Source organism: Bemisia tabaci, chromosome 5 (genome assembly GCF_918797505.1).
Source record: "Bemisia tabaci chromosome 5, PGI_BMITA_v3".
Taxonomy (NCBI): Eukaryota; Metazoa; Arthropoda; class Insecta; order Hemiptera; family Aleyrodidae; genus Bemisia; species Bemisia tabaci.
The window spans coordinates 20,679,918-20,700,950 of record NC_092797.1 but is presented as its reverse complement, the minus strand read 5'-3'; the positions used below and the strand labels follow the sequence as shown (position 1 = coordinate 20,700,950).

Here is a 21,033-nt window from a genome sequence, read left to right as displayed (position 1 = left end):
AGCCTCCCGCTCATAAAAACACAATGGTCTACGTGCGTCAGATCACAAACTAAACGTTACCGTTGCAGTCTCTGCGAAACGAAAATATGGCAATCTCAATCTTAACGCTTTGGCTCAGCTATGGCAAATTGTTTACACTTTGAAAAATAAAGGGGGGGGGGAGGGGAAAGAACAATGTTTGATTGAGAAGCCTGCCAAAACCGCTGAAGTGCGCGATTTAACTCACGTAGAGTATTGTGTTTCTTGTGACCGGGCAATGGGTCAGTTGCGCTGGTCACAAAATCGTGTTTTGATGCTCGATTCTTGTAGATTAGCTAAGAATAATAAGAGCTGTCCAAACCGCATCTTTCGACGTTCAATAATAACCGAGATATTGCCCTTTAAAAGTTGGGTTTTTGAAGTCATCCACCGCGGTAGTGACATCCTTGCTTTCTTCCGCCTTGGACTTTCATCAGTCAGCGATACGCACATTTTTACTGGTTGTTCAACGTGAAACTCGGACGAAAGCAAGGTGGAAGGAACCAAGAGTGTCACTACCGCGGTAGATGACGTCTAAAAACTCGACTTTTCAAAGGACGGTATCTAAGTTATTATTGAACGTAGAAAGTTGCGGTGTAGACAAAATTTATTATTTTGAGCTTATCTACAAGAATCAAGCATCAAAACACGATTTTGTGACTAGCGCGACTGACCCATTCAAATTTTACGTTACCAATGTAAAATTAAAACGTTAATATCATAGTTAAGCAGGGCCAGATTTAGGGAGTGGCCACATGGGCCGCGGCCGATGGCGGCAAATATAGGGGGCGGCAATTTTGAAATTTTTTCAGATGTAGGTATAAAAAAAAATCGGATTTAGAAAAAAATCACGAACTAGAAAAGGCCATAAAGTCTCTCATTTCCTGAGAGTAAAGGTATGGAAATTTCTAATTTTGTCGTCTTTCGGTGATACAAGAAACAGCACCTTGAATTAGTCGAGTTAAGAGAGAAACCAAACACGCAATTTGGCCTGGAACGGCGCGGCGCAGAGATCACTAATAACGAAGACTTCACATGAAAAGGAGAAGCCCTCGACGCGGCGGTCGGCACGTAACACATATTAGCGCCTACAAAACTGCATGAATACTTCACGCATTGCGTCAAACACAGCACGGTCAACAGCGGTCGGCGTGAAACGCATAGCGCCTACAAGACTGCATGAATACTTCACGCATTGCTTTAAACACAGTGCGGTCCGCAGCAGTCGGCGTGAGACGCATAGCGCCTACACGACTGTAGGAATACTTCACGCATTGCGCAAAACATAGTGAGGTCAGCACGGCGCGGCGGACGTTAAGATTATTAAACCACCATCTATGTTTGTTCTTTCATAATTATTTCGTTCATTTCTCATAAATAGAAGTCGTTGTTCACACCGTGATAGGTTTACGAGACTTAACTTTCGCGCAAAGTTTCGTGAACTTTTGCTGGTAGTGTTGACAGGGCTTTCGCAAAAAATGTGTCCATCACGATTTAACGCGTCTTACGCACTCCTCCTCTCCCCCTCCGGCATGTTCACTTAATGGTTTTTATTGATGTTTCAAAACGAATGAGAAGGGGGCGGCAAAATACAGGCGGCCCATGGGCGGCAAGTAGGTAAATCCGGCCCTGTAGTTAAGAGTTTATTTCAGTAATTTTTGATTCAAGAATCGTGTTTTACGTGAAATTCTGATTAAGGACATTTGGACTACATTTTGCAATTAGGAACTATAAATTCCGGCCCGGTTTAAAAACAACGTATGTGCCATTAGCTTCCCACGCACATAAGTGTTTTTTCGGATGAGCCAGAATTTATAGCTCCAAATTGCAAAATGCAGTCCATTTATCAGAATGCTTAATTTGTATTTTTTTTTTTTTTTTTTTTTTTTTTTTTTTTTTTTTTTTTTTTTTTTTTTTTTATCAGAATGCATTTTGTATCTAGTCCACGTGGTCATTGCGGAAAGATTGAGAAAGCTTCCGTTAGAACCAACAGCGAGCCTCGCCAAACCTAGGCTTGATGAGAGTGGTGTGAGTGACTTCAGGGATTCGGTCCATGACTGCCGCTACACCGGCGATGAGCAAGGGTCCTCCCCAGGCGTAAAGCTCGTAAAAGCGAAGTCGACACGTCTCCTGCCCGATATCCAGACTCGTCGGCCTTAGATCCCTGCAACAGATAACATCATCAAATTAGAATCTTTTTTTAATTCACTCACTAAAAATAAGGATTGTATGTTTCAAAGACACCCGAAAACATAACGTCGAACCAAAATTTTAGGATGTAAGTTAAAAAGGCTGAAAAAGTAGGAAATTCCTAACAATATTGCATTTCATTGTCACGTAGTACTCATAAGAATAAAAAAAAATGCGTACAAAATACCACTAAGTACCGATACCACTCGATGGAATTTTAGGGCTATGTTTACATAATGAACCAATCAATATCGACAGAATTGCAGCGACAGAACGCTTTTTTTATGTATCATATAAAACAACGCATCCTGTGATAAATAAAGTCCCTCTGCGTACCACTACCGCTCGAGTTAGAATCGCTGGAGCGCCTTCATTTTCGTGTGCATGCATCAAGCACATCTTATGAGCTCGAATGGTTGCATCAAAGGCGTTGCCATTACTTTTTCCGCACATAGGAAAAAAAACATTTTTAATCGATTTGAAGGAATTTGCTTTCGTCTCAATTAAATATTTTTTACTTAAAGATAGAAGTTGACTTTGCTCAAAAAATGTTCGTTCCGTCTTTTTCAAATCAGAAAAATGAAGGTTTTTTTTTTTTTTTTTTTTTTAATCAAACAAAAGTTATTTCGTAATCGATGGTTAAACTGATTCTCTTTGAATTAGAAAAGACTTCTTTCGCTTCATCCCGTTGCGCTACACTGGGTGCCAACCACGCCAATGTGTTTGACCGTACGAAATTTTATCATAGGAATAAAACTATAGCCATTCGCGGCTGTTAAATAAATTAAAAAAACAATAATAATAAAAGAAACGCTAGATATATTGGCGCTCTGGGCGAGGGCGCAATTGTTGCATGTGCCTCTTAAGACGGACCTTCTTTCTCGAAAAATGTGATGCATGGTCGGTTGATTACATTGAAAATTCTATGAAATTGCAGGCGCTCCATTTTCTAGGATTTCCAATCTACAAACGTACTGCAGATTCAGGCCGATAGTTAACATCTTGATTCGCTCCGCGCGGCGTCGCACAATGGATGGACCCATAAGAAAACGGCGGACTTCAAATTATTCACTAGAGCCGCAAATTTTGAAGTTTATTTCGTAAAAATCAAAAGTTTAAGAGGTACGTCTTGCAGTCAATTCATGAGAAAACCAGTAGAATTACTGTTAGTGTTCGAAACTCACCTTTGTGTTTCAGGAGCCATGTGGCCCATCAAGCTCGATTTTTAGGGGCCATTGAAAATTTTTCAGGGGCCAAATTGACGTTTTGCCAACATATCGCGGCGAATTTACTGAAAAGTCTGAATCCGGCCGTGCGTTGAAATTTAAAAAAATCACCCAACAGAAAAATTAGGATTTTTGTGGGAGGGGGGGATTTAGAGGGGCCACGTTGGCGCAGAGCCTTCATTTTTTAGGCGCCATGACCGATTTCTTAGGCACATTAGGCGCGTTGGCGCCTGTGAGTTTCAAACACTGACACTATAAAACTTCTAAATTGTGTTCTAATACGAAAAAAATAGCTTTTAAGGTTTGAACAGCATGTGCAATCTTTTCGATGTTTTGCTCACTGTGCGTCGATGAATGAGGGTTCATCAAAGCACGGTGATGAGGGCATGCAAAAGGCCGGCCTCTGATCGAGTGGAGCAGGTGGTAGGAGAGTTGTGTGGGCTAGCGCTAGCGGGAATAGCCTCCAAGGGGGACGAAAGGGCACGCTAAACATAGGGAGCAGACACGAAGACGGGGCCGACCAACAGGCTTAGGTCGAGCCGCTCGCTCCGGCTACGCACAAACTAAGACCTGCAAAAACGCCACGAGATCGCACAGAGGCTTCAATTGTGCCAAACTTCGACTATGATCCTGGTTAAAAAAGTCGCTTGGATCTAGAGTCCAGGCTCTTGAAAACATTGACAAAATTGACAATTGCATAGTAATAATGATATTTGGATTCAAAAGTCATATCATGGATTTATACGTAAAAGTTGGGAGTTTAGACTTAAAAATGGAGGAGAATACATGAGAAAATTCGAAATTCTTGTTGCAGCATACATAAAGCAATTTGACCTTTTAAGAGAAGTCTAGTCCCGGTATATACATGGTAGCCAAAAATCAAGATCACCACCTCATATGAGGAGCTTGGAGGACAAGGCGCACAAGTGTAGTCTTTGAAAAAATTGAAATATTTATGATTTCAAGTAAAGCTAGCCTTAATGCATATTCTGCGAAAAATCTGCTCCAAAATTCCAATTTTTCGAACATCAAACAGTCAGTTTGAACTTTTTTTCCGCCATACGGATCCATGAAATATCGAAACTTCAAACACGCATTTTTCGAAATAGCAACAACTGCACTTATGCGCCTTGTCCTCTAAGCCCCTCATAGGTACCACAGTGAGGGAGCGGAGAACTAGAGACCTCTACTTAACTTGTGATTAGCAGCCAATTGACGGTTGCAAGTTTGACTTACGAGCTCCTCTAGGTTGCCCTAAGCAACAGGCCAAGCACTATACCTAGTTCCGACCGCAACTGACACATATTCTACAGACCGATTTCGGGCGTACTCCATTTGAAATAATTTTCACGCAAACATAGTTGTTCAAAGCGCCAAACCCGTTTAGAAAGCGAATACAGGAGATTCAATGGATTTTTCCCGACCTATTGTCATAATCTTTGATATTTGTAAGTTTTCAGGGGTCCAAAAACCTCTCGACCACGCGACCGCGCGCGTTACGATCTGTGTAAAAATGGGAAGGCACCAAAAACGACGTTTTTAAATGAGAAGGCTGACAAAATCGCGTTTTCTTTGCAACCAGCGGTCAAATTCACGAGTTTTCCGTAAAATCCCTGTATCAATCACAAGTTTTCTACCAAATCGCAGTATCAAACTTACAGAACTATAAAAAAGTCATATGGAGCGCCCAATGAGAAATTGGAGGGAGGGGATTGAAACAGAAATGTTGAGGTGCTCAATGCCCCAAGGGTTGTTGTGGTTCGATAGAGAGCAGTGGAGGCTAGGTGTCGTAGAGCGCGAGGGAGTGCTATAAAGCGACCTATACGTATGTATAAAAAGTCATATTTATGACATTTGTGAGTGAGATTTCTGAGAAAAAAGGGGGTTTTTAAGATGGAGAGGTCAATTTGAAAATGGAAAGGCTAAGAGCTCCCTGCAGGTTTTCTCCGACTTTCCGAATTCTTGGACATTTCCCGGTATTCTCTGGTTGAGGCAACTGTGCACAAGGAAAAAAACTTCGTGCGTGGGACCCGAAGTTTAGGTCATATGGATATCTGAAGTTTTCGGATCAAGAATCTAAAAACTTGAGGTCCAGCTGTCGAAGTTCGAGTCAGACATCTGAGGTACTTCGATATATACCGAAGGGTTCGGGTCACACGTCTGAAATACTCCGGTACACACCGAAGAGCCTCGATATTTGACCCGAACTTCGACAGCTCGACCTCAAGTTTTCGGATGCGTGATCAGAAAACCTCAGAGATCCATATGACCTCAACTTCGGGTCCCATGCACGAAGTTTATTTCTCCGTGTGTTGTAACCACAGTTTTTTCTCCAAGAAAATTGCACTCGCTTCCAAAGCAAAAGGCAGTATTCGATCTACTTGTGATTCAAATTGAAGTTACGCAGTTGGCCAGCGGGGCAGTAGAAGAGGCTGCACGCAACAGGTGACATTACAACGGGCGGATCAGCCGGAGCGACCGGACCAGTGACCCAGAAACAAGCGCGGGCGACCGACAAAACAGGCCGTCGGCCGTCGAGACGAGTGGCGGCGCAGCGCAGCGAGGAGGCTGAAACGCTGAACTCATTCTTGCGCAATGACAACCCCGCGGGTCACGATCAGGATCTGCAAGAGCGCGACGGGACACGCGTCAATTATCGGGGTAACCGCCCGATCCTCAGGGCCAGGTTCAAGTTCGCCGGAGATGACGCTCGGAGTTGCGTGGAAACATCCGATAATGGACCTGTTGCAAACTTCAGCCAAAGTAAAACGAAGAGTCATTTCTTGTAGAAAATGGCTTAAAAATCACAATGAGCGCTTCGCTTCACAATCTGCACAATAACAAATTAACGTTTCACAATAATAAATATGCGTTAGTTTAACTTTCCGCTAAATACGAGACTATGGCCATTCTTTCTTTATTTATTTCTTTTTTTCTTCTTTTTCCTATGAAAAACCCGGCAAACGCCAAAAGGAGAAGATTTACTGCGTCAGATAATGAGTTAAAAGTAGCCAATTTTTGGGGAAAAATTTCCGCAAAAATTTCACAATGGAGCCTCTTCGAAACGTTCTCTTGCTCTAAGTGATAAATACCTAGGTGGAACTCGCAAAAATAGAGAGACCGAGTTGGTTAATATGCATAATCACCATATAACCTTAGAAAGGTGCAGTGTGCGGAGCGCGATTTTATTGGATTGCAGACTATGTATGTCTATAAACCGTGCAGTTTTTTAAGCGCCTTCATGCTCATATTTCCAGCGATTATATTTCTTATTACCACTCTGAATCATGAGGCTATATATTCAGACAGCAATATCCACGAATGAGGTATCTCATGGACTGAAAAAGGAAATACGGGTGTCTTCTAGCCTGCGCGCACAGCAACTTTGGAAGTAATTAATCCAACTAACTTACCGCTACAAAATAAGTCTGATTACATTCACGCTCGCGTTAGTTCATGGAGTTTACTAATTGCGTTTGCCGCATCGGGTAAGTAATTTCCCGGCTGGCGCCTCCACTGCGTACACACACGCCGAGGCTATTCTGCCTGATGTGGGCAAAATATCGTAAGAGCATCAAAATATTGCCAAATTTCTCCGATAAAGTGTTTATTCTTGAGGATTTGTCTTCGAAACTTTCAAGTACTTTAGGCTGAAGCGAGAATTTGCAGGTGTCTGAAATTTGACGAATTCCATGTTTGAATGGACGCTACCAAGTGAGCTGAACACGAGGATACCCTTGGTTCATAAATTGAACAATTATTGGAGGAGATACGAAAAAATGATCTAATCTGCTAAAATACATGCGTTTAAATGGGAAATGCCGCCAGATGACCTCACCAGGCGGCGCATTTTCTTACTTTTAAATCTATTTATATACTATTTCCCATCGCCGAAAAAATTATAAAAATCAGCTCTTTAGGCACTTTCAGATGAAGCAATAACAAATTTGCGTGCAAATCCTCCATTGCTGGTATACCTGATTCGATGAAAAGGTGGAAGAAAAATATTCACAAGTTTCCTAGAAATATCGAATTTTATCGAAGAAGACTTGGCAACGTCTGCAAGCTCATACGGCGTTACTTAGCACGGCAATATTGAAACGGCGGCTAAGAAGGGAATCCTATCTACTTTTTGGTATGACCTTCGGTAATGGTGCGCGTATGGGGTGTTCCGGAGTCCCGTACCACAAGCACCCGGCATCACTAACTTTTGAAAAATTTGAGTAGAGGCATACAATTTTGGTAAGTGCTCATAGGTCAGAAGAAAAGGCTTTTGGGACTCCCGAGAATTTCAAAGGGATCACCCTGAAAAAAAGGCGAGAACCCTAGAGGTCAAAGGGGCGATGCGGGTCTTCTGGAGCACCCTGTATGCGAGGAGAACTCAAGTTAAATTACGGCCGCAATTTTTCCGTTGAGCGTTGTCCGTTCAAATCAAGCTCGAAATGCGAGGAGTGCATTATGAGAAATTTTACTTCCCGAGCTATTCTCGCACAGATAGGATGAATCCATCGGAGTTATTCTGCTCCATTTCAGTAATTGAGGGATAATTTAGCTGGTTCGGGCGCAGGTCGCTTGGGCAGAGAAGCTCAAAAGCGTCAGGGCACGAGTGTATCGCTTTTCACTTCAATTGAAATCGATTTGGCAGGAATAACCGCGCGGAATGTGCCTTGCATGTGTTTCGATAATTTGAACGGACATAGAGGTTGGAGTGGTAATTGGCACTGACTGCAGAGAGTTGCACGATGGTCTGCCTCGTGGAGATGTGTTTGAGTCCAGCATGCGAATCATTCAGTTTGAGCGGAGGTACGTCGTAACTAAAGTAAAATTCTCATTGATAGAGAGGACACGTGATCTTCTTGTAGAGGGCGTTCAATTAAACCCAGTTTCATCTAGACCCCCCTCCTTGAGAATTTTTCTTGAGATATTATTTTGACTTAAAGCGACTAAAAAACTGACTTTACGTTAGATCCTCACAAATTCAACTCTAAAAAAAAGAAGAAAAAATTCAACAAGAAACGACGCTTTGAGTCAAAATGAAGTCTCAAGAAAAGGATTTTTCAGTGAATACTGTACAAACTGAAATACTGTATTTCAATAATTTCCTTGCGAAATGATACTTGTGGGCTATTCTCCGTAAAAATCCTCATAGTTTTGCTATTCTGTATGTTTTATATAGAAAGTGAGTGCAAAATTATGAGTTTTTGAACTTGGGATTGAAGTACCTGTTAGTGTTGGTCTCTGGCCAACCCGTGAGAGGGGAAGAGGGGGGTCGAGGGGGGTCGAGAGGGGGACAGGTTGATCCGGCCTCGCGTCTGAGCTGGGGTATTTTCATACGATATTTCATAACTAGCAGACGACATGCGTATGATGACAGTCACTTTGCAGAGTCGCGTCGCTGTGGACGAAAGTGAAGGAAACGACGAGCAGAGAAACATGTTTTGGCATCGGCACAAGTCACACTGCGATTTTTTCGCAGACAACCGATTACGCTGGTCATACTTCGCCTGCACTTTAGAACCCAAACTTAAGTTAAAAACGGATTATAAAATGCGTAAATCCTAAAATGAGGATGTGCCCCTCTAGATTATTTCCACAGATGTTTTTCTGCGAGAGAAAGCTTGACGAAAAAATGAAATTAATAAAAATACGAAACGGACAATTTCGTGGAGACAACTTACTCTGTAACTAAGTTTGCCTATGAGAATAAAAACTGGGCATTTTTCGAGTAAAGGTCGATTCTTCAGGCCAAAAGATGATTTTTTTTAAAACTTTCTCTTCGAATTGAGAAAGAAAGGGTGTCACTCCCTGCACATTTTCTCCGTAAGTCCATAGGGACCACCCATTTTAACCAATATAGGATCGCTCTGTAACCTCTAGGTCCATCCCTTGTCTTCTTTATCTATCGGTTTGTCTATCAATTTCAATAATCCACCCACTGGGCTTTGATTTGCCGTCAGAAAAAAATACATACGCATAGGCTATTCCAGCCGCGTACCTGTAGGGCGTGAACTTACCGAAATTGCGTGAATTATGATATTTACGAGGGAATAATAAAAGATGAGAGACAATGCAGAAGTATAGCTGCGGATTCAGTTCGAAAATGCACCGTGTAATTTCAACGCCGCGCGCCGGTCCCACGTCTTTCGTTCGAATAGACCCCGGTGAAGATTCTCAGTTTACAGTGCTGAATTTTTGTAGTACATCACACCACTTAAGTGCAACAATAAACGCGCTTGTACGCGCTATAACTCGTCCTCGTATGGAAGGTATGCACGAGCCGTAAAAGATAAAATAAATGGTGGTGGGATGGAGGCAACTGGTGGAATAGAAGGGGGTAGAAAACAAGAGAAGGCTTTGATGCCGCCCAGCAGAAATTCCAAAAATAAATCTTAGAAAATAGTTCGTCCTAGATGATCGAACTTGAAAGCAAATTACAGCAAGTGGATTGACCCAATTTCAGAGAGTTTAAACGGAAAGTTAATTATATATGGACTATATTTTGCAATTTGGACCTACCATTTGTGGCTCATCCGTAAGAACACATGTGTGCATAGAAAACTAATGGTACATACGTTGCTTCTAGATTGAGTCAGAAATTGTAGTTCAAAATTTGCAAAAGACAGTCCACATCGATGATGAAACTCCCATACCACATATCTCGGTTTGCGACGTAGCGGACTTCCTGACATACTTCATTTTTAAAATGGAAAACTACGCATTGTCAATTCTTAAAAACTTCCGTGATTTTTCTTCTCTGTGCGGAACAAATTCTGAGAAAATTTCAAGGAATGATGGTGCATTGTTCTCCTTGAAAAAAATAAAACAGAAGCGGAAATGTTTTAACACAGCAAACGAGATACGTTGTTTAGTAGTTTCACCGTCAATATGTGATTACTTCTTGTTAATGTACATTTTATGGATGGATTTATGTATGATTGAGCTTGAAGCTTCCACTCGGTCAATTTATCGCCGGAGTAGCGTAGTTTTCAGGTCAGTTTTCCTATAAACAATCAGAGAGTATAGCTTATTGAAGAGCTTGGAGGACAAGACGCATAAGTGCAGTTTTTGAAAAAATTGATGTATTAATGATTTCAACGAGCACTAATCTTGAATTATATTCTGTAAAAAATTCACTCTCAAATTGCATCTTTAAAGCATCAAAAAATGAGTTTGAACTTTATTTCCACCATCAGGCTCCATGTGATTTGAAGATTTAGAGCACGTATTTCTCAAAATAGTAAAAATTGCACTTATGCGCCTTGTCCTCCAAGCCCATCTATTGGAGACCCTTTTTTGTGCTGAAGAGACCTATATTAAGTACCTTATAAAGTACCTTAAGGAATCGTGGACCGGGCCCGCGGACCGACCCCAAAAAATATTCTAGCTACGCCTATATGATCGTCCCTTCAGAACTACACTATAGTCACAAACTATCTCGAATGTAACCGAATTGAGTGTGAGCCTCGGTTAATTTTACCGTTAAACGTAGTTCCTTTTATTATTGTTTCGTCCAGGCGTGGTTTTTCACTATGTTACGATAGATATGACTATTTTTTATGCGTGCAAAAGAGGGATTTCTAGGAAGCTTAAATTTGACAACATCGCGATGAAAATCCGCAAGGAAGACGAGTTCATAAATCCCGCGAGTATTAGATGCGGGTGAAACTGCCTCCGGGGAAGGCGGGGGCGGGGGGGGGCGGGGGGCCGCCCCTCCATCCAGGGAACGTGGCGATTAGTCAAAAGCCTCGTTTGAGAAATGGTCGCGATTTGATGGGCGTCTTAAAAGTGCGCGCGGCATTTATGGTTCCGCAGAAATCAACGCTCGGCAAAACTGCCGTGCCAAGCAAAAACGCCGCATGATCATTTAGAGGATGCCGAATATTTCTTGGACAAAAGAAGCTTTTCCGATGAAATTTGGTATATTTTTCCTTCGGAGCTTTCAAAGAATTTTAATCGCAATCTAATCTAATTTTCCTGGAAATTTCAAAAACTAATATTCATACTTTCTCAGCGATGATAAATACTTCATGGAGGGAAATTTGGCAACATTTGAATGCTCTTACAGCGTTTATACTCAGGACGGCAGAAAAGCATCATTGTTGCTTGCAACCGTGTTGCACGGACTTGAGGTCGAACGAGACTGACGACACGTAAGCAATCGTATGTGCTCATTAAATGTGCACGCAATCTCCGAGTTTTAGGAATTATTCACTTGCTCGGATCACAAAATAGTTGTTCCGCTCGGTCACTATAAGAATTGAGAGCGCTCAGTTGAAAATTGGTGAAAGTCGACATTTCTGTTCATATCATAAGGATTACATTTTTCAATAAGGAACCACTACCTGTGGTTTTCCCATAAAAGCATCCATCTGCATAGGGAAACCAGTGGCACATATGTTGTTTCTAAAATGAGCAAAGAAAAATGGTTCTTAATTGCAAAATGTGGTCCATATCATAGATGAACGCGTAATGCATGACATCTAAAGCGCGAGGCGCTTCAGGAGGTTGGGCTGCGAAGCGGTTAGTGGGCGTACCCCCTAGTTTTCTAATAATTACTGTCAACTTTTACATTAATTCGTGAATAATATTCACTCATTTTTAGAATGTAATTTTCCTCTCAATGCAGGCGAGTTGAAGCTACAAAGTCGCCCTACTATAAGAAGTGGCAACCCAGCTTTCAAAATGCTCTCCTGATTAAATGTAAAATCCTCCTCTCTTGAGCTCGAAATGAGATTGATGGCCAGTCAAAGATACCCGTCTGATTGCCCGAATACCTCGATCCACTATTTATTCTGACTATCCGATTAACCTACGGCATGGCCAATGAACCGACGGCTTTTGATACTCTTCCTTCAGCATGTTTTTCTTTTAGTCTTTGAAGTGATTCGAATATACTACATCTTATGCTCAACAGGCCAAAACATGCGCCAGAAAATAACAAGGAGCAGGGTGAAATATTTTATTTTTATTTTTCAGAAAGTCAGAAAGAAACATGTTGTAATTCCGAACTAAGAATGAAAATTTAGTTTTTTATTCGGAGGAATATGAGTAAAATTTAAGTGATGTCCATCTCGCAAGGAATACAAATCACTGTCAACAGTTTCAAAGCACAAACTTTAAAACGTGATACAGCCTCAAAAACTGATTTAAAGCAGGCTCCATTAATGGTTGAAGGATACATAATTACATTTAAGAATAGTGTATTTCCTTCGGAAAAATATACGAAAAAGAGTAGCCATAAGCAATTATTTAGCAAATGGGTGGTTTTTATACGAGGATTAAAAATAAACAAGTGGTACGGAATATAACAAACTAATATGAAATATGCAAAACGATAATCCGGGTATCGGAACTTGGCTGTTTTGAAAACGCCTTCAAATGCTGCGTGATACCTCACGCATTCCGGAGAGTTCAAATAGTTGTATCATTGCACCGTAAGAATGTGACGGAAGATTACAATTGAAATAGCCTCCATGAACACTGGGCTTGTCGATTTCCTTCGACATTTTTGCAGTCGTGAATGCATAGCTGAAAGTCGCTCCAGCTAGAATAATTGTTGCCTAAGATGAGTTTGCGAACAAATCGTGTAGTTTTCACGGGAAAATGACCGCCATTTTACGAGATAAAAAATGTAAACACCGGAAGATAAAATGGACAGTAAATTTATTTTTGTTGGATTTACAACCAGGAATGAAAAATCGTACCGTCTTTTGTCACAAAAGCGGGAGAAAGTAAAATATGGGCATTCAAACTTCATTTCGGAAACTTTTCAACAGGGAAACGTGACTTTCACCGAAGAATACTTTATTACAGCATAACATTGAGCATTCCTTCGATCTTCGTTATTCGATTCATGAGGAGTTGTGGACCCTTGTTGGATCCCGAATTGGAGAAGGGTCATGGAGTTGGGACGCACAGCCCAAAACGACGTGAGTGTAAAAATGCTAATAATGTAAGAAGGGTTGGGATTTCGAGAGACCTAAGACTGCCTGGAGTTCTTCACGCACAGGACACAAGGGCAGTGGGCGCGGTCAACGGCCGGCCGGTGAAGAAAAAGTAAGCTATAAGTGAGGATATTAATTAACAACCTGTGAAATGCTTATCTAGGACGTCTCTTTACTTAAGCCCTTATTTGCCTCGTTGCCAAGTAATATCTCACTGCACACAGGAGCACTTTCTAGGCCGATGTAAAAAGGAGCTAAGTGCGTTGCATTGTTGCCAGGATTCTTCGGTTCTGCCCCGGGAAAGGTATAAAGAGATTTCCTCTTAAAAAATAAAATTTGTTTATGAATTTTCATGTTTCACTTGACATAATTTTCAGAACCGCATACTAAAATGGCGACTTATTAACTATATGTAGATCGAATAAAAATTGAAGCCTTCGATGTTTGATGTGTCATAAGGGTGTCGTGTCATATGGACAAGAGGGAGGGGGGGGGGGGTTCAACCCCATCTTTGATTTAACAGATATTGTAAGATTGAAGGCCGTCTCTCGGTTTTTTTTTTTTTCTTTTTTTATAATTTACGTCATGTACATAGTTCTCTCTCGCAAATGAGTTGATGGGTAATGCTTGTAGAGAATACTGATTTGAACACATCTGATTACACATTTGAACACACCCTATTACATCTTATGTTCATAAAATGGGTACGGTGCGACTAATTTGTATTGCCTCTTTTCTTTTAGAATTGTCATTTTATACTGTATCGTGCTATTCCATGAAGCTATCATACGCACGATTGATCGGAATGTTATTTCAAAATCACTCTGACAGCCCCGAATCACCCACGGATTATCCTTCACAACCCGTGAAATGAAGATGTTTGCTTTTCCCCTCATCATTCCTCGCCTTCTGACTGAGGCCTCCACATCGGGCATGAAACCCTCAACACCCAACATTAAATACGGTGGAAACTCAAGCGCTGTTGCATACCTTGGCATCCCCGACCGAAGTGACTATGCGTGAGATGTGCCGGCAAGATGAGGGAATCCAGTGGTCCTAATAAGGCTCGAATTGAAATTATACGTGTTGCTTCACGGTACGAATCTGCCTTTCTTCCTTTTTTCTCCTCCTCCCTTCAATCTTGGTTTTTTTTTTTTTTTTTTTTTTTCTTTTTACAATATATTCTGATTCCCACGAGAAGGGAGTAAGTTATTGGAGTAGCTCTTTGCATTACCCGACGCGGCGGCCTTAATTTGAATTTGTGAGACTCATCTAGTCTGATAGACTCGAATCTTACGTCTTACGACTCCTGAAATGTGTAAGGTGAAAACGTATTGGAAATTGGGAGAGAGAGGTGGAAGAAGAAGATGATGAAGAAGGAGGAGAAGAAGGAGTACGGGGAGGAAGAAGAGAGTAGGGGAGATACTGAAGGATAGGAAAAGGAAAGGGGTGAATGAACGAAAGAGACGAGAAAGAAATTCTTTCTCCTCTTTTTTCGTTCATTCTCCTTCTTCGTCTTCCTCTTTTCATCCTTCCTGCTCTTCGTTTTCTTTCTCCATTTCTTAGGTTATCTTCTTTTGCGTTCTTTCAGAGGCTTTACTTATTTTATTTTAAAAATAATTTTGCAAAAGCATAAATAAAAAGAAGATGACGAAGAAGGAAGAGAAGGAGAGCACGGAGAAGAAAGAGAAAAGGAAAGCGCAAAGAAGAAGAGAGCAGGGGTATAAAGAGGATAGGAAAAGGAAAGGGGTGAATGAACGAAAGAGCCACGAAACAAAGTCTTTCTTCCTCTTTTTTTGTTCACTCTCCTCCTCCGTATTTCTCTTTTCATCCTACCTGCTCTTCGTTTTCTTTCCCCATTTCCTGCTTCATCTTCTTCTGCGTTCTTTCAGAGGCTTTAATTATTTCATTTTAAAAATCATTTTGCAAAAGCATAAATAACCAGTCTCCTACGAGGTGTTCACGAATGGATGTCGCTAGGGATAGGGAATCAATGGCAAATGTTTTCACACGCTTCTCTCGACCGCAAATAGAGCGGATCACCCGATGAAATCAATTAAATATTTTAAATCATTAATTTACGAGGCAAAAATCTGTCCCTTGGGGAGGATAATCGATCTTTCCTCGGCGATCTCGCCTACTTTATTGTTAATCATCGTGTCCGTCGGGCAATTTTCGTTAATTGTTTTACACGCAAGACAACCAAAAGGTGGGCACGGAGGCATAGTTGTATTTTAATAAATTACAAGAGACTCGCCGAGTTGAACAATTGAACATCCTGCCTCAGGATGAGCAGAGGCGCCACGTTAGACTGAAACGCTCAGAGGGTAAGCACAAGAATCTCAATGCTGCCGTGCTAAGTAAAAATGCCGTATGAGCCTCCAGATGTTGCCATCATTCCTTCAAGAGGCGTGGAAATTTACCGGGAAAACTGTGAATCTTTTTTTTTCAAAAATTTTAGGCAATTTTGTACGCGATTTAATCTAAAATATCTGGAAATTTCAAAGAATTCTATGCAAAACTTTCCACACAAATACATATTTTGGAAGAAATCTGGAAGAGCTTGAAATCAGTGTACTTTTGTCCATGTTCGTATTAAACACAATCCATTCGCTCGAAAGAAATGCAAAGATATCAGTACTTAACGCGGGTTGCCGATTGAATTTTGAAAATGCTCCCTCCACATATTTAAAAAAAAGACTGTTCTACATCAACGGGTTTTGTCCAGAAATAAGAATGTAAAAAAAAAGAAAACAGAACCGACACATCTGTCAAAATTGACTTCTTTGGACTTTCTTCCGGGTGTTACAAATTCCAAAACCTGGGCATTCATCTCTACAACAATTTCGTTTTTTTTTTTTTTCTTCTTCTTCTCTTCTTCTAATTTTATATTTAACTTATAAAGAAGCTATTTAGAACAATTCTGTTCCTCCGACTGATATTTTGATGACTTTATATACCTTTCAATTTTTCGGAAAATGGTTGCCACTTGAGTAAGAAGGGCAGCATGAGATTTCATAAATCTTCATGTATCTTGAAGAACGCCGCAACTTTTTATTTTCTGAGCTAATTTATGTTGAACTATGACCGATGCCTGTCTTCTCGATCATCATTTTTGGCAAGAGGCCGAGAATATAGCTCCTCTCGTTTTAGAACTTAAAAACGTTCACAAGCTTATTTATAGAAGAAGATTATGTGAGCAACACTTTCGGCCTGTGTGCGAAAAGAAGGCGCGCTTCGAGTTTGAAAAAGTGAATTAATTGGTCACATTTGGTAACAGTTATGCCAAATAGTTAAGTCTCTAATCTAAATGACTCATACCTAATTTTTAAGGATCAGAGAACAAGCTTTTAATTACTTTTTTGATGTATTGATTTTGTTACTTTTTAATGTTTTTATTACCGCTGATAGGAAAGAGAAATTACGTTTTGACAGAATTAACTTCCGTAAAACAAGATTGTTTAGCAACACCAATAGTAATTTACAATGCAGTTTTAGACCAAATTGTCAACAATTTTGCATTCCAGCGCACAGATCTTTGCAAAAAATAGTCAAGAACTGACGTTAAACTCAGAAACAATGACAAATTCACAGAGCAGGTAGGAAGAATTTCTCGATATACTGTAGTGCCATAATTGGACGTCATAGTGCAATTAGGAACTACGACTTCTCGCTCATCTGTAAAATCACTTATGCACATCGGGAAACTAATGGTGCATAAGTTGTTTCTGATCTGAGCCAAACATTGTAGTTCCTAATTGCAAAGTGGAGTCCAATTTGATGTCTAAATGTTCACGGTTCTCTTTAGCAAATAAAATAAGGAAACCATATATATGGGCCTCCATTCAAATTTTGAATGAAATTGAACCAATAGATTTTGAGATATGGCTGTACACAGAAAAAGGGTGCGCTTGACCGACGGACATACATTTGTTCAAGTATCGGTTTTTTGACTCAGGGCATGTTAAAATGCCTAGAAATGATGATTTTTTTTTCGACGATGACAATACTTCCTATGCCCGCGAGGGGAGCGAGTGTGTGAAAATTCGTATCGGAATTTAAAGGGGTGAAACAACCCTTAAAATACAACTCGAGTGAACATTGAAATTTGGCAATATCCACACGACCGGGGACTTGGGCAGGGCTGCCCTGCTAAGGAAGAACGTCATATGAATATTTGAGAGTTGTCAAATTTCCTCCGATAAAATGATTACTGTTGAGGAAAGTTGTGAACATTTTTCCTTAAAATTTTCAGGAAGTTTGTGTAAAATTGCGGGGAAAAAATTATCTCAAAACCTGGACGAGAAACATTCATGAATTCGCCAGAAAATTCGAGTTTTATCAAAGAAAATTTGGCAACGCTTGAAGGCTCATACGGCGTTCTTCCTTAGCACGGCAGCGGGGCGGAGCGGAGCGAGGACATCACGCAAATGGGTCGGTTTGCATGGAGTCCGCGAGAAAACACTTCTCAATTAGTAGATTTTTAATCGGCTAGCGTCAACAGGCAAGAGCCTCCGGTCCTGTCGCATCCCGCATCGCATCGCATCGCCCATCGATACAATCAAACGGGGGCCATCCGATACTAATAACAACCTTCCCTCGGCTCTTCCCATCCTCGATTCAGACCAATTAGGGCTCCTGCTCCGGAGACTCCATGAGAATGGTGGTAGTTATCCCGCGGGAACGGCGTCTACCGGCCCGGGATCTCGCTCCAGAGACAAGCCTGCGACGAGATTGAAATCGCTTTTGATTGGCCCCCGATTAGCGGACTTGGTCCGGCCGAGAGACATAATATTTTCGAGACCCTCCACTAATCACTTCCTCTACTCTGCCGTGCTGAGGAAAAACGCCGTATGAACCTTCAGGCGTTGCCAGATTTCCTTGGATAAAACACGAATTTCCTGGTAAACTTGTGGAAAATTTTCGTTCAATTTTTTAGATAATTTTATGCGTAATTTCACCTGAAGTTCCTGAAAATTTCAAGGAAAAATATTCATGCGACTTGCCGCAAAAATAAACATTTTATCGAAGGAAATTTGGCAACTTTTGAATGTTTATACGGCGTTCTTCCTTAGCACGGCAGTAAGTACTCCTGAGAGGCTGTGCGCCTCCTTCAGAACTATCTGAGCTTTGCCATTAGTGGTAACACATAAAGTGGATAGATTTAACATAATTAGCCCAACTGCATTAAGTGCAGTTTTTGCTACTTCGAGAAATACGAGCTTGAAGTTTCGAAATTACGCGAATCCTCGTGGCGGAGAGAAAGTTCAAACTGACTTTTTGATGTTTAAAAATTGGAATTCGGGAGCAAATTTTTCTAAAAGGGACTGGTTACAAATTAATTAAAGCAAGAGAAACCATAAGCCACGCATATCTTACGCGCATAGTTCCCTTTGACTCGATTCGTCTGTAAACGGTTCCTGTTGGCATTAATACGTGTACCTATTTTACGTCTGTGAGTCAGTCCAAGAACTCCGTAGTCCACTGATCTTCGCTACCCACTCGTCGGCTTCGACTCCGGGCTCCCGACGATAAATAGGATTCCATAATTTAGGCACGGATATTCCTCATCACTCGCCACGCCACGACCCCCGTAACTCACCCTTAATCCAACAGACAAAGCGCTCGGAAATATGAGTCCTCATCTGTTTGATATATTCGGTGCAAGTCGCATTGACCCTCGGACTGGAGGCGCGGAGCACAGTGGTGTTCGATATACTGCCTTCCTGAGGAAAAACGCCGTAAGGACCTTCCGACGTTGCCATGTTGTCCAAGAAAAACAATATTTTTGGGGGGACTTGTGAATATTTTCCTTTTAACTTTTTGCAGAGAATTTTGTTTGCATTTAATTTACAGTATCTGAAAACCTAAGGGGTGCGCCCCCTGGCCGCCACACGGCCCCAACCTACATAAGGAGGAGTCTCTTCTGTAGTTATAAAAAAAATCCTAGGTCATATTCACGAGATCTAAAGATAGGGGGCTCCTTTCGGAACTGCCACCGGTCGATAGGCGCACAAATCTCGGAAATCGGCACAGCAGAACAAATTAGAGGAAAATTTAGGAGGTCAGAGAGCTTACAGTGATTAAATTCAAGAGAAAATATTCATGACTTTCCCCAGCAATGAAAATTTTATGGGGGGGGGGGGGGAGATTCGGCAACATTGACATGCTCATACGGCGTTTTTCCTTTGGACGGCAGTACAGTCTCCATCAGTGGCGTGGCGTGCTTTGCGATACATCGATTGATCTGCCATTTAAACCCATAGAGTAGGATCGATAAACGCAGGGTGTTCGCGACAAACGCCTTAATAATCGATTCTTTACCGTAGCTTCAAATGGGGAAATATCGATAATCGACCATCCACACCTCACCACTGCTGAATATTATGGTGATTTCCTCTCACCGCTCGGCGTAACGAAGGGGTCTAATAAGTAACCGGTGACAGGCAACAACGAGAGTCGACTCGAATAATTCAGATACTTACGTATACACAGAGCCGTGCAAGAATAAAAAGCTCTCGCTTCATCGACACCTACAAGAACATATTTTCGTGCCCGGTGCAGTGGCGAGGCGTGATAATCGACTATCGATATTATCACATTTGAGGGTATGGTAAAGAATCGATTATTATGGTGTTCGTTGCGAACGCCCTGATAATCGATATTTTTCCATAGGTTTGAATGTCATATCGATCGATATATCGCAAAGCACGTCACGCCACTGGCCCGGTGCTTACATTGTTGCTCCACCAAGGAGTAGATACGAGTAAGGGACATACAACATTCCTGGCCTGTACCCTGGTCATTCCTGTAATTTGCATAGGAAAAGTTGATGGAGTGCACGCTGTTGGATTGATGTGAATAGGTACTGTCGGTTCACGACGCGAGGCGTGTGTCTTGTGAATCAAGGGTCATGTGAGCGGTGACCACTCTGTCTTAAATTGAAACGCTCATGAACAGAACCTTACGTGGTCATATTTTACCTACCCTGATAAGGATATTTGTGTTCTAGTATTGCTTTTGGTCATGTTATAATGTAGGAAGTGAAACACGAATCAAACACGAATTTTATGTTGATTTTGGTACATATTGCGGTGAATTTAGCGCAAAAACAGTGGATAGACTGGGAAAACGCATTCCTTTGATTGGGATAGTTGGTATTTTTTATTAAAGTTCTTCACGAAAACTAGCTGTCATTTTCTTTTGAAAATGACAACCGAAGGCTAGGTTTATTTTGTGTTTTACTTCCCGTATTAACCAAACTTTTGTGTGGATTTTTCTCTCTGTACATGATCATGAAAAGTTTTTTTTTTGTTTTTACTGATGGTATGTCAAGTCTCGAGGATAATAATTTTTCCTTCCACCGCAGCGGCGCGGCGCGGCGCAGCCTCGCCGATCGCAATGTGTTGGAGCAATGCGTGAAGTATTCATGTAGTCTTGTAGGCGCTATGCGTTTCAAGCCGACCGCAGTGTTGACGCAATGCGTGAAGTATTCATGCAGTCTTGTAGGCTTATGCGTTTCAAGCCGACCGCAGTGTGTTTGTACAATGCGTGAAGTATTCATGCAGTCTTGTAGGCGCTATGCGTTTCATGCCGACCGCCGCGCCGCGCCGCTCCGTTCCAGGTCAAATTGCGTGTTTGGTTTCTCTCTCAAC

General features: G+C 41.4%; 1 protein-coding gene across 1 annotated transcript in view; it reads right to left on the bottom strand.

Moving 5' to 3' along the window:
* Window positions 1-21,033, bottom strand: part of LOC109036620 (probable G-protein coupled receptor Mth-like 1) — a 138,147-nt gene that overhangs the window by 6,748 nt on the left and 110,366 nt on the right. The window contains exon 4 of the mRNA XM_072300408.1: window positions 2,003-2,182. Within this exon, the coding sequence (XP_072156509.1) occupies window positions 2,003-2,182 (180 nt within the window). The remainder of the gene's footprint in view (window positions 1-2,002; window positions 2,183-21,033) is intronic.